Raw genomic sequence first — 15,161 nt, forward strand, 5'->3', positions numbered from 1 at the left:
AGTTGTAGTTGCTATGTTTTCTTCCCTTCTCATCTTTTCCTTTCCCTTCCCTTTTTATCTTTTCCTTTCCCTACAAAACAGAGAGAAATTTGAGAGATACTAACAGAGCTGAGGTGTTAATTTTTTTTTTTTAAAGATTTTATTTTTCCTTTTTCTCCCCAAAGCCCCCCAGTACATAGTTGTATATTCTTCGTTGTGGGTCCTTCTAGTTGTGGCATGTGGGACGCTGCCTCAGCGTGGTTTGATGAGCAGTGCCATGTCCGCGCCCAGGATTCGAACCAACGAAACACTGGGCCGCCTGCAGCGGAGCGCGCGAACTTAACCACTCGGCCACGGGGCCAGCCCCCTGAGGTGTTAATTTTATAGATTAAAAAAAATGTCAGTGTGTATTTGCCTTTTTTCCCCTCTCTCTCTCCAATCAATACAAATATAAACTAAAGAAGAGTTGATTGTAGAATTTGGTCCTCTGATTCTCAACAAAAAAAAAATCAGAAGTTTAATATCTCATTTTATTTGTTTAAATTCTGCCTCTTTTCCGAAATGTATTTGAAGCTATACAGAACATAACAACACTGCAGAAAATAACATATAAAAAGAAAAGTTAAGATCTAGGAAAAGAGGAAGTTCCAACATGATAACGACAGGAACTTAGCAGTATTTTGTGAATGAGTAACAAATTTACTGTGGGCTTCGCGATAGTCGGGGCAAGAAACAGTTTACGTAGTCGTGGTTAGCAGGAAGGAGGAAGTATATAGCGATTACTCAGGGATGACAAGAAACGTGTACCGCAAGACCTTATAGGGCACATTGTGTGTCAGGATAGCGGCATCCTTGACTACAGCTTCACAACAAATACCAAAGTAGTTTCAATATTGCTACTCCTTGTAGTTGAAGGCATAACATTAAAGCCAAACTCAGTAAGGCTGATCTTCTAAGATGTTGGGTTTGAGCTGGTCTTTAGAACATGTACATCTTTTCTTCTTTATTTTATTATGTTCTCCCTTGTTTTCCTTTAGAGTTTTCTTTTAGTCACAGTATAGATGAATGAACTTTGTTTTCAACCTACTACATCCCTTTGTTTTCCCCCCATTAACCGTTTTCTAGTAGAGAAATTTAGAACTTATTTTGGTTGCTTGAGATCTTTCGAAGGCCTGTCATTCGAAGGATCTGTCCTGTCTTGTTTTAGCTTCTGTTTTCCCTAAAGTGACACTTGTTGATGGGGGACAGGCTGACAGACTGTGTAGTTATCCTGGAAGGAGACAAGACCAGGACGCACATGTGTTGATGTTATTGGCTGTGAGCAAGGAACACTTCCTCCTATGACTGTGCAGCTGCAAAAGTAATAATGGGATTCAGTGCAGGTTAAATCTTATGGCGGCAGGTGAATATGGATAGAAAAGCTGGAGGTGCTCTGCCTCTTCCAATGAAACAAGCCAGCAGAGGCCCACCTTCCCCAAAGACTGTGAATCCCACATTTGGCAGGTTCCTTCAGCTTAGGGTCTTCTGCTGGTGTTGTCTTGTCCTCAGAAGTAATGGTGAGCTAAATCTGAACTGAAAGGGGAGGGCGATTTTTACCATACAAAATCTATCTGTGTAAACTTGAATTTCAGTTGTCTTTTTCATTTCCCTTTTGGCAGCAAACATTAATGCTTAAGCACATGCTGCCACTCATTTCTGGAAAGCACCAAATATTTGGTTTTTGTCTGCATTCAGACAGAATCAGTTTCAAGTTGTTTCTGTAGATACTAAACATAAATATTTAGATAAAACAAGCTTATAAATTATGTAATTTACTCCATCATCTTTGGAATTATGAGCTTTTTTCCTGTGGTAGACTCAAAAATTTGTTGAACACTTACTTTGTAAAAGGCATTGTAATTAAGTTTACTTGCAGAGTAGGGAGATATATTATAAATATTAGGTATGGTGATAGCCCACTGTAAACTTCCAGTCTAGTTAAAAAGTAAAAATACTAAATTAAATTAAGTTAGTTAAAATATTTTACAGTAGGATGTTTTTAATCAACATGGGTGGTAGAGATGACTAAATCATGAAGGGGGAAGATTAGGATCATACTTTGAAAGTTGTCTTGTGTTTGCTGGAAACTTCTTGAGATGGAGAACTTATCTGATTATAATTTACATTACAATACTAAAATATAATCAATAAGTTACTTTTAAAATGTGAGTGAGGCTCCAGTGAATGACTCATTTATTTCAAATGTTTGAAACACAACATTGGAGCATGACAAAATAATTTATTTTTTACTATTTTTGACATATATTTTAATAGCATATGATATATACATATATACACATATACATATATACATATATGTGTGTGTGTGTATATATATATAATTTTGTAAGTTCCTTGATGTTCACATAATACACTTTTTATAATTAAGTTCCTTTTATCTATCATCCTCAGTAGTGTGAGTATTCTTCATGTTTTATTTAAAGCATTATACTTCAGTTTACCATTTCAAGATTTTTTTATTTTGCAAGATATTTTTCTTTGTTTCTATTTAAAAATGAAAATTCTGAAAATAATATATTAAGAAGGTCTCTGCTGATCTTTTAAATTTAAAATTTTAAAAGGAAGTTTTGAGTTTATTTTGGATTACTTTTGCAACATTATTGTATTTCTCTTTTAAGATTCTTGTGGTTTCTTTATTTTTAAAGAGGTCATTGGAACCTATATTAAAAAAACTGAAAAATGGGTCTTTTCTTACTCAAACACACAAAATAGCTCAACGTTGTAGTCATACTTCATTTAGACAAACCCCATCGGGACGACTAATTAGTAGCGATGGAAAAGATTATTCTATGGTTTTTCACCTTTTTAATTCATATTGCCTCTCTCAAGAGTCCATTATCATCCATCCACCCATTTATTCTTTTATTTGTTCATCAAGTATGTATTAAGTACCTACAGTGTTCAAGAGAATGAGCTGGTGTCTGGATGAGTGAGGAGATGGTACAAAATGACTAGACCGTGAGACTTATGACTCTGAGAGAATAAAGTACAAACTGTTAATTTCTGTAAGTAAGGGTTAAGTAGTGCTTTAGGAATTTGCAGGTAACAAAGAAAATTTCCAGCTTGTAAGGAGGTGGGGTGAGTGCTTCAAAAATACTTTCTCACTTAAGCCGAACTGCTCAATCCTTGGCTTTTTTTTTTTGGATGAAGGAAAATGTTTTACTCCTTTGCACTTAGTAAAGTAAACATGATCGAAGATATCTGTTCTCAGCTCAAAATGCCTAGAATATACTTAAATTTTTAAAGACATTTCACATTGTTAGTACTTTTATTTTATTTTTTTGTAATTAAATACAGCTGTTATTAAATATTCACTAAAATGACAAGAAGTATGAGGAGCTATCTGCCCTCAAAACCCGTGTTCTTTCCTTCTTACCAAAGACACCTTAGTTGCAATACTGCCATGTTTTCTGAGAAGTGCTTATTGTGATCTTTGCGCATTTTTCTTTTGTTTAATATTATAATACATTATTTTCAGAGGCAAAATCAGTCAAGGCTTGGAGGATTTAAAACATGTTCGTCCAGTGGGAGAGACGTACATCCATGAAGGACTAAAGCTAGTAAGTTCTTTCACATTTATGAGTATGGGAGAGAATGTTTTCTTATTCTGTAATGAAATAAATTATAACTCTCTAGTAAAACTCATAGACTCCATTACATGTTTATTGTAAAAAAAAATTTTTTAAAGGCTTTTAGTGGTTTTAGGGATGAGACTGATAAAAAACGTTATTTACTGTGGTGATAAGAAAAGTTTGTATGGCATTTTGCCTTTTAAGGAATTTTCCATTTTCTCTGTGGTTATATTCAGACTAGTCACCCAAAGCTAAGAATCTATATCGTTTAAACCTAGTAGTAACTACTCTACAATGTGAATATATGCATATTTCAAATAAAATAGTTAACCCAAATACTCTGTTTGAAAAGCCAGTCTATAATATTTTGATTTTATCAGACTTCAAATTCAGCTTGATGGAACATGCTGCTTAAAAGTTAAGATTAAATTGTGAGTTGGATAATTATTCTTCATTTTCAGGCAAATGATCAGATTCAGAAAGCAGGAGGCTTAAAAACCTCCAGTATCATAATTGCTCTGACAGATGGTAAGCTGGATGGTCTGGTGCCATCATATGCAGAGAAAGAGGTGAGTGTTGAACTGAAACTCTTCTTTACACCCCAGTGTACTTTGCTGAGTATCTCTGCATGTATGGCCTGATATCTGAATAATTCACCTCTCTCTCTCTCTCTCTTTCTCTTTCTCCCCCAATCTCCCAAGGCAAAGTTATCCAGGTCACTTGGGGCTAGAGTTTATTGTGTTGGTGTCCTTGACTTTGAACAAGCTCAGGTGAGTACAGCAAATCTACAAACTTTAAGTCACATAATTGTCTTAAGGAGAGTTTATCAGATTCTTTCCACTGATGACTTATTATGACACTAATCACTTGTTAAAAGATTTTCTATAAAAATGGCTGTGTGTCTTGAGCCCCACGTTAATAATGTCTGATTTGATAGGTTTCCTTACTGAAAACAAAACTAATTTTTCAGATGAACATAACTGAAATGTAATGAAGTATATAAAGTGTTGTATGTCTCAACCACCCCTTAATTTAAATTTTCCTCCTTTTTCTAAAGCTCGAAAGAATTGCTGATTCCAAGGAACAAGTTTTCCCTGTCACAGGTGGATTTCAAGCTCTTAAGGGAATCATTAATTCTGTGAGTATTTCTCTGGGGAGCAGGAAAGGCTCATAATTTTAGATACATTTTAAACTGTAAGAAGTAATCTTGATGTCCAGTTCAGGTGGTCATTATCTTGAAGAAAGAGATTAAGAAGGACATTGCTTTGCTGTTTCGAACACAGTATAGTTCTAAAGATCTGGATTTTGTTTGTAAGTGAGACGTAGTAGTAGTTCTTGCAAACTGAGCTCTGTGAGCCTGGGTTTGTGATTTCAAGTTTAAGATTTTCATAAACAGTCTTAGACACTTCCATCCTTTGCGCATAGAGTTCCTCACCGCCTTGATATCGTGAAAGTTTTATAGGCTTTGTGGAAGAAGTATGAAATAAAAATTTGGATTGGAATGTGTGATTACCCCTCCTCCAAATATGGTGTTTCTTAGGGATCAGTCAGGCGACTGGAGCCAGAGGCTGAGTACTCGACGGCTGTTGTTGCTCTTTCCATTTTAATGATGAACAGTTTCGCTGGAGCTCATAATATTCCTGTTTGGAATTCAGTGGAGCTGTCTCTGGTGATCGTTAGAATCTGGGTTAACCTAAACAGGCCATGGGGAAGTGGAGTGATGAAATGCAAAGCAAAACTCCGGGGCTTTCACAGCTGAGGTTTATGTTTCATTTTACTGCCTTTTGCTAGAAGCGCTAGGAACAGTTGCTATTAAGTATTTACGATATTTTGGTAAACACCATCCTAAAATGCAAGGGAATAATATATATTCTCTAAGCCAAAGCTTTTCCTTTAATCGTTAGGTATTTATTGAATGAAAAAAATCCAGTTTCTTCTGACATTTGGTTCTAGCATTTAAAATTTCTCTTTAAATAATATGTTTTTCAGAAACACAGACTGAGATTTATTGAATTCCTTTCTAGTTACACCTGGGCTTTTTTCCCCCCTAATTAATGGAGATTTTCAGAGAAAACGTAGAATTTGGTTCTATCACGTATCAGTACTTCCAGTGGACAGGCCAAATGTAAATGCAGAATGGAACAAAGATTAAATTATTTTAGGAGTTTACATATATTATTGTGTTTAATTTTTAGGAAAAAATTGTAGTGTAAAAAACTAAATATTTTTATAGCTGGATTCAAGATAAATACTCTACAACTGTGATTTGTTTTAAAATATAGGAAACTGAATGGACAGTACAGAAGGGAGGATAATTGGACCCTATAAATAAATCAATGGATTATATTTTAAATGGAATTTATCATGCTTGGGAATTTGCAATTATTTTTATAATTATACTAAGAAGGAGAAAAGAACTCTCTGGGTATTCCCTTTGGATTTTTTTTTTCTGTTTATAAAAGGTTTAATTCAAAATTCTCCAGGTGACTAATTGGCTTTTCAAAACTCTCTTCTTATGGGTTATCACCACAGATTCCTCTTTCAAGAAATTAGTAGTTGACCACCAGGGGAGATAAAGGTGATGTTGTTTTATTACATTTATTTGTTAAATTTCATCTTTTTATTTGTATTAGGGAAACTTTAGAATGGAATTTCTAATTACAATTTTTCTTTTTTTTTTTTTTGAGGAAGATTAGCTCTGAGCTAACTGCTGCCAATCCTCCTCTTTTTGCTGAGGAAGACTGGCCCTGAGCTAACATCCATGCCCATCTTCCTCTACTTGATATGTGGGACGCCTACCACAGCATGGCTTGCCAAGCAGTGCCATGTCTGCACCCGGGATCTGAACCCGGGAACCATGGCTGATGAAGCAGAACGTGTGCACTTAACCGCTGCGCCACTGGGCCGGCCCCCTAATTACAATTTTTCTTGCTGAAGTTATTGATGGACTTTAGCTTGAATAAGTTCTGTTGAAAGATTTAGCATGAAATTGGAAAGATTTGTGTTATTTTAGCCACAAATTGCGAACAAAGCCCTGTGAGTTTCATCTGGAGGGGGCTGATGGTTATAGCTTTCATCTCAATATAGTTAAACTTCAGCTCTTTTGTCACAAAAGGGGGAATAAATTATCCTCAGGGAAGCTAGCCTCTGGGGAAACACTGGCAGTAACATGGCAGGGTCGACAGGCGGACAAACGGAGCCATTACAACCTAAGTCGATCTCACTAATGGTTGAGGTATTTATCAACATGATAGCTTGAGATTTTTGCTCACTTTGTAGAAATTTAAAGCAATTCAAGCACTTGATCTCTCTTCAAGGCAGAGATTGCTCCACCCCGATAATATACAAAAGCTATAATTCTGCCTTAAATTTGAATTGCACTTTATACTTACAAAGTAACGTCTTATCTTGAAAAAATTATATTTGGTATTTAAAACAAATATAGTGTGTCTGTTTCAGAGTAAAGACAGAGAGAAGAGACTACCCCTGTATTCTTGATGATTTACCAAGCTAACAGATAAAATTGTACTGTGGAATGTATTTACATGAAGCTATGCAAATGGAAGAAATCAGGAAACTTAACTTTTTCAGACGTTTGGTACTATGATGGGAAAATATTTGCTAAATTGATAGATTACTTTTCCTGCTAGAAGTTATTTAAATACATCCAGGCTTAATTTCAGTGCATTAATTTCTTTGAAGTTAATCTTTAATTGAGAAAAATTGATAACATGGTTTTCTTGTTTTCTTTGTCTTCCCTCCCTTGCCCACCAAAATTCAGTAACCTCGATGGTCTGGTGCCCTTACTGTATAAGATGTCACATTTCGTTAAGACATAGTTTGTCTAGAATCATCTTCTTCATCAGAAAGGACAGGAGTTTTCTTTTGGAGCCTTTCTTCATTGTAGTTAAAAAAAAGGAGAAACAAGCCAGCCCAGTGGCGCAGCGGTTAAGTTTGCACGTTCCACTTTGGCGGCCTGAGGTTCCCTGGTTCAGATCCCAGGTGTGGACATGGCACCGCTTGGCAAGCCATGCTCATTTCTTGAGCTGTTACTATGCTTAGGGTATTGTGTTAAGCTTGGAAGGCAGGACAGAAACTTAAACAAGACAAATTATTCTAAAAGGGCTTAAAAATAGTGATAATTTGAGGTTTGGAATACAGTAGTCCCCAGCAAGAATTACAAAGTGTGGGGATTTTGGGGAGGAAAATTTCAGTGAGTCACCCTATGTGATAAAAAAAAGTCCTGTAATGCAATTTGTGTTAAAATGCCAATATGGCTAGAGTAAAGTTGACATAAGGATGGACTCAGTTTGGTTATATGAAGTTATGGAAGGCTTTTTGTGGTGGAATGTGAACTGTGCTCTGACGATTGGAGTCGATTTAATTAGAAACAGAAATATACAACTTCAGGAACAGCGTGGGCTGAGTAACTGAGGCACAGGAGGGAGTGTGGCTTGGCTTGAATTATGGAGGGATGTGGGGGATAAACATTGACAGGTGAGCTGGATCCAGATTATGGAGCCCCTCAACTGTTTGGATGGGTAATTGGTACTTATTTCATAAATAATTGGGGAACCATGGAAAATTAATTTAGAGCATGAGATTTATATGATAACAGTGAACATTTAGGAAGAGTACTTGTACGGTAATGAATAGGATGATTTGGAAGATGGAAAGCTGTGTTATACATTCTCACAATAGTCCTTGTGAAACATGGTAAAAGGAAACCTAATATAGTGGAGACAGTATGAGATCGGGAATAGGAAGACCTGGGTATGAATTCCAGCTCTGCCACTGCCTAGCCATGTGACCTTGTGTACATCCTGTAATGTGGTAGGAAGCTAGGAATGGCAGGAAGGTAGGACCACGTAAGACGGGGTTATTGATCCTTCTGTAGGGCAGTCCACTGACAGAGTTGGCCAGCGTTCTAAATGATCAGTTACTTAGGTTTAAAAGGGCACGTCATTGATATATGAGAGGATCAGATCTAGCAAGTGGGTGATAACAACAAGGATTTCCAGATTGAGTAGCTACCCAAAGTCAGGTATTTGGCTGTGCCCTAGTTCTAAATCCTCAGGCCATGGGAATAGGATCCAGCCAACAACTGGGAAAGGAGATTCAATATTCCCATGACAAAAACCATGTAGAATTTCAGGACCCTGTGTTCAAAAAAGAGCCACAATTCTTGTGGGGGAACTTGTAGTGCTAATTAGTGATTCAAAGTAGAAACCTAGTTGTTAAGGGGGAAACAGCATCCCCAGTGGACCATAGTTCCTTAGGGCTAATTTCAGGCACTGGGATTCTAGGTCTTTCACAATGTAACTAGGTCAAGGACCTCGAGGGAAGCACCTAATAAACTCTCTGCCCTGGTCAGAATCATGTCAGGAACAGGGTGGGGCTGAACCTCTAGGTATGAAACTATTTTCTCTTACTGAGTCAGGCTCTGAAGGCTCCGGCAAATATTAACGGATACATGTTAATTGCTGCTGTTATTATTGTGATGGCAGTGAACATGGAAACAAAAAGGTAAATTTGGGAAGCTTTAAAAAGTTAATAGAACCTGAGAACTCACTGGATATAGGATGAAAAGGACAGAGAGGGGAATCAAATGTAACTTGGGCATTCCGTCCCTGACTAATATGAATCACTAGGAGCAGTGAAAGTGAACGCTGTTTTTCTAGAGGGGCCCAGAGTGTGAGAGGACAAAATGGAATTGGCAGAAGGGTGGAAAGAGAAGGCGAATGGGGCTTGGGAAGAAATCCCAGTCGGAGATGTCCCTGAGGGAAATGGAGGTCCAGTGAAATGTTCAAGTCAGAAAACTCCAGAATTGAGTCATTGTTCCTCCTCTTGTTCTTTCTCTCCTCCCGTTGCCCACAAGCACAAGGATGTAATTCTTCTTTTTTTTTTTACTTAAGATTGTCTTTAAGATCTCAGAATGTGAAACAATTGTTTTTGGTTTGTTGGAACGATGATTTTAGGACTTTTATTTGAAAATGAAATTTTATGCAAACTAGCATAGATCAGACTGACGTGAGTACCACGTGGTTTCTAGTTCAGTGTTTCACAATGCAGTGCTGTGGAAGAAAACATTCAAAATAAAACAAATCCACGGTTGGTGAATAATATGGAAAGAATAAAAATCAAAATGCTCTGTGGAAACCCCCTCTCCCACCTTTTTTCTTAAAAAAAAAAAGACATGGACGTTTTACTCTTTGCAATTATTTCCATGTTTTTTTTTCTTTTGGATGGAGTACCTCAGAAAGTATTAAGCTGAAGAGTTGAATCAGTCATGAAGCTGGTTTTATAAATAACCCTGATCCAAAAGAATTAAGAACACTACATCCTAGGTGATGGCAGCTAATGCCAGAGTTCCTAAGTACCTAATGGGGAAGTATTGGAGCATAAATAGAAGGGGAGGATCACTCAAATGTGTACAGAATTTAAATAAAACTGTAATAGATTGTTTATAAATGGAAAAAAGTACAATATACATTTCAAAAAGTATCCTCATTCATAATGCTGGAAATAGAAGCTTCGTCTGACCTTTGGAGCCAAATTGTTTTTCTCAGTCATGTCTATTGTTGTTATTTTTTTTTGAAAAGTATCTAAGAAAAGTGTCTAAACTATGTTTTAATGGAATGAGAAGACATTGCAAAGTTGTTTTCTCTACGGGCAAATCATTTTTGTGCAAGAGGGTAGCTAATAAACATTCTGATAAGACCTTACCTTAAGTGATTTGAGCAGGTTCTACTATGAATGTTGACTGCTTAGTGGTGGAAATCTCTATTTATAAAATCATGATTTGATGAAAAACCTAAAGTCTGAGCTAACTACAGAGATATATTCACAGGCAAATAAACTCAAACTGGTAGGACTTACTCAAAATTGGAAGTCAGTTTCTAGGACTCCTTTAAAAAAGGATTGTCTATAATGTGCAGCTCACTATAAATCAGATTCTTCTGGGCTTCTGTTTATCTGAGGATCTTTAGTGCTGACTATAGATGAGGTATCTCACTATAACGTCTTTCACATTAATGGTAGGAAGGTTGGGACTGTATTTCCTCGCTGCTCCTTTTTCTGCCTAGTGGCTAATGTAGTGTTGGGTAAGTAGTCGTTGCTTAATTCATATTTATTAACGAATGAAGAAATAAAATCCATGCTTCTTGAAAGTATTTGTTTATTTTTTGTAATTTTTATGGTGTATTTAAGCATTAAAAAAAAATCAACTTCTTTTTTCATTTTTGCCCGAAAATACTTTATTTTGAATTGACTTCTGATTCCATATAATTTTGATTTCATCCTCTTATTTATGTTCCACTATATTAATACTTTGGTTACAAGTGACAGAAATCAAGTTCATACTAGCTTAAAGGGAAAAAAAGCAAGTTATTGGCTTATATAACTGGGTGGTCCAGAGGAGGAAACTGCCTCGGTCACAGTTGGGTCCAGGGAATCAATCTATGTTCTTAGGGTCTTCTCTCCTTGTAAATTTTGCATATGATTCTATTCGCCTCATTCTCTCTTTATTCAAATGAATGTCAGATGAAGGTAATTGCCCAAGATTTCAGGCTTACAAGGGCCTTACTTAGCGAGGCCATTGGAAAGGGAAAGCTGTTGTCTCTGGACATCAGGATACTGGGTCCCAGATGAGGACTCTGAGTGACTCAGTTGGGTCAAGCGCTCATTCCTATGACAATTATATTGTCCACATATTTGGACCAGCCTGAGTAACACGCCTACCCCCACGACAAGAGGTTGGGAGCAAGGTGGAGAGGGAGGAGGCGTCATGATTGATAGCCTCACCAGGACCACATAGAGTGGAGAACAGTTTCCCCAATACAAAGGAAGCACTGTTCATAGACACGTAAGGATGAAAAAGTGTTCTGGGTAGGAAAAAAAATCAATAGCTATTACAGTTCACTATATTGAAATACATTTATAAATATTTTGACATATATTCTAATAAGGCATTTCATGCCTTCTAAATTCCAATTAACTCAAGTATACAAATAGAAAATTTTCTTTAAATTATTCTTTTTATGTACTGAAATTTTATAATCTTACCTTGACATCCATTGTCCAATGCTCTATTTGCATTTCATGGTAATTTTACTTAATGATTACATTATTCTTTTATTTTTCTTAACTTGCTTGGGCTCATAGTTTAAGGAGATCAAATCCACTTTGAATAAATAATTACAAATTTGTGATATTTTGTGAGAAAACTAAACTGGTAGCGTTGGGTTACATGGCCAAAATTAAGTGCTAAATGTTGGTTTCTTAACATTAATCTGTTGGGCTACAAGAGCACATCATCTTTGGAGGCTCACCTGTTCTTGAAAGCAAATTCATTTGAGTAGAAGGACATTGAAAAGGAGGATAAAATGGTTAAGATTTATGACTAAATGTACTATTGATATAAATTATAATGGGTAAATGCATGATTTCTCAGTTATATTTGATGCCCCCCGCCATATAGTAATTCCTAATTTATTTGGAAGCATTTTTGGAATACCTAATGTGTTCAAGACACTTTTCTGGTGTTGGGTTACAAAGATGAGTATGGTACCCTTGACTTTTCTGAGCTCACAGTTTTTAGGCATATGTTTTTGATTATAAAATTAATAAAAGAACTGACAAAGGTTTTTTTTTTTTTGGTATTCTTCTTGCATAGGGAAATATTTATTTGCCTCTTTGGAGTTTTGAAAAATCAAATAGGACAAATATAGTCTTAGAGTCCTTGGCAAATCTATTTCATCTTTCAGTTAATAAAAGCAGAAAGTGGGCAAATAGGACTAATATGAAATAGTGTATGCGTCAGAATGAAAAACATGTTGTGACTCAAATTCTTTAGATTCTGAAACAAATAGTACATTTATTACTTTATCCCATAATTTCAGTGCACTTCTTATGGAAAGTCTATTTATCCTTTAAGAAAGCCTGAAGTAATTATCTTTGTGCTGACCAAAAGAAATGAAAAGAAAAGAAAAAAGAAAAACGTAGAGACAGATAAACTTTTGTTTCAAATCACAATCCATTTTGGGCGTATTTCAAGGTTGTAGTGAGAAAGGGAGATCTGCTAATGTGATTTGTCATGCAACGGTGAGATGTGGAGAAACTTAAATGTCATTTGAGTTTTTTGTTTCAAGATTTGTGATATGGGCATATTTTCACCAACAGTATAATCAGAACTATTCCTCTGTTATGTTTGGAGCTGAAAAGAGTAAAAGGCAATGATTATAACTTACATTCTTCCCTAGATTTCTTAAAGTAAAAGTTTGTTTAGAAAGTTGTCACTTGTCCTTATACTGCTCACTTACTTGCAAAAGAAGAGAAAAATCCATATTTAGAAATGGGTCAGTGCAGAAGGCGCTGTATTGAGCAACTGGTATTTTGAAGCTCCAAGCGTGTTTTTAAAATGAACTCAACCAAAACACGTGATTACAATAGTTTTTCATTGAAGTGTTACCTTTTAGAGAAAAATTTATTTGGTAGGGATGTTTGGTAGCCAGAGAGACAATAAAAATCACGTATCTGAATTTTGAAAGGTAAAGAGCAGACAAGAAAAGCTTCTGAGAAACCTCTTTCCAAATTGTTTTAGCTGCTTATTTTATGCACACGCATGGCTAATTTCTAAAGCTTCATTTTGTTGGGACCTTCCGAACTAATGCTGTTCAGTGATTTTTTTCCTTATGAGATTTGAACGTGGAATCTTACATATTTGGGATGAACTCCTGTAGTGCTTAAAGCTGCTCTATGAGTCAGAAAAAAAATGCTTGCTTTTTTAGACTTTATCATCCTTGCTGATATTTTCTGACATGCCATGTGTCATGGAAATTAGCAGTTTTATCTGTGAAGGACACACCTAGCATGCGTGTAAATTATTTGTAACATTCTATAGTAGGCGGTGTTCTGTACCCAAAGTCAGTCTTAGAAAATTATTCCTATGATGAATATTTTGAACTTTTAATAAAGTTTTAAAGATGTTGGAGATGTTTAGGTAGCATATTGAGCTTAAATGTAAGGAGATAATCTATTTTTGGGGAAAAATCCTTGTTATTGAGAATTGACCTTAAGAAATGAGATCACGTAAGATATCACCTTACACCCATTAGAATGACAAAAATATCTAAAACTAATAGTAACAAACGTTGGAGAGGGTGTGGAGAAAAAGGAACCCTCATACACTGCTGGTGGGAATGCAAACTAGTGCAGCCACTATGGAAAACAGTATGGAGATTCCTCAAAAAACTAAAAATAGAACTACCATACGACCCAGCTATTCCACTACTGGGTATCTATCCAAAGAGCTTGAAGTCAGCAATCCCAAAAGTTCTATGCACCCCAATGTTCACTGCAGCATTATTTACAATAGCCAAGACATGGAAGCAACCTAAGTGCCTATCAACAGATGAATAGATAAAGAAGATGTGGTATATATATACAATGGAATACTACTCAGCTGTAAAACAGAACAAAATCATCCCATTTGCAATAACATGGATGGACCTTGAGGGAATTATGTTAAGTGAAATAAGCCAGTTAGAGAAGGATAATCTCAGTATGACTCCACTCATATGAGGAATTTAAAAATGTGGACAAAGAGAACAGATAAGTGGCTACCAGGGGAAAGGTGGGGTGGGGGGTGGGCACAAAGGGTGAAGTGGTGCACCTACAACATGACTGACAAACATTAATGTACAACTGAAATTTCACAAGATTGTAACCTATCATTAACTCAATAAAAAAATAAAAAATAAAAAATAAAAGGAAGACAGAAAAAAAAATGAGATCACAAAGAAAACCATTCAATTGGATTCAGTATCCTTTTCCTCTTTTCACATGTTCTATCTGGAATTAGCCCCCCCTTTTCAAGAAGCTACAAATCTCACATTTGTGTTTCTTTTTGTGTTGTTTTTATTGTTTCTTTTTCTTTAAAAATTTTTTTCTGCATCTGGCTCAATGCCTTATAGGTGCCATTGATTACCAAAATTTGAACTATCTAAGTAAGTTTTCCTGTCATTGTGTGTGACTGAAGTTGTGATTTATTTATTCAAGTAGCTCCTCATTAGGTTCTGTGTTTTTCTATATGTTTACTGTTCAGTGTTATACACCCAATTTATCTGTCTTATTGTCAAAATGCTCATTCTTTTTATTAGAAAGTTTTACTTTTACTTTTCAATTAATTCAGTAAATGTTAATTGAGCAGCTGCTATTTATAACATTTGTGCTATATACTTTTATATTAGGTTGATTTTGAATATGTGGTATTATCATTCATTAAAAAAGTATTTACCTAGTTTCTTCTGGAATGGGCTCCATTCTATTTTCCAAATACATATCCTCCCCACTGTCATTTAAAAATTGGAAAAAAGAGGGATTTAAAAGTGTGTCTTAGCTTATATTAGTTGTAGGAAGTTTTTTTCTTTTTTAAGGTGGATGCTTTATTTTCAAATCATAAGGACTAGCTGTTTCTCTCAAATTCAGCATAAACTTCAAAGACATTGTAAGTCCTAAATCATATATTTTTTTATTGTGGTGTAATTAACA

At 35.7% G+C, this 15,161-nt stretch overlaps 1 protein-coding gene across 2 annotated transcripts in view; it reads left to right on the forward strand.

The window, feature by feature from the left end:
• Positions 1–15,161, forward strand: part of ANTXR2 (ANTXR cell adhesion molecule 2) — a 138,781-nt gene that overhangs the window by 14,063 nt on the left and 109,557 nt on the right. For both annotated transcript variants that reach the window (XM_003364684.5, XM_001492585.6), the window contains exons 4-7: positions 3,518–3,599; positions 4,073–4,180; positions 4,313–4,381; positions 4,669–4,749. In XM_003364684.5, coding sequence (XP_003364732.1) covers positions 3,518–3,599; positions 4,073–4,180; positions 4,313–4,381; positions 4,669–4,749 — 340 coding nt within the window. The remainder of the gene's footprint in view (positions 1–3,517; positions 3,600–4,072; positions 4,181–4,312; positions 4,382–4,668; positions 4,750–15,161) is intronic.

The sequence above is a fragment of the Equus caballus genome, chromosome 3, assembly GCF_041296265.1.
Source record: "Equus caballus isolate H_3958 breed thoroughbred chromosome 3, TB-T2T, whole genome shotgun sequence".
NCBI lineage: Eukaryota > Metazoa > Chordata > Mammalia > Perissodactyla > Equidae > Equus > Equus caballus.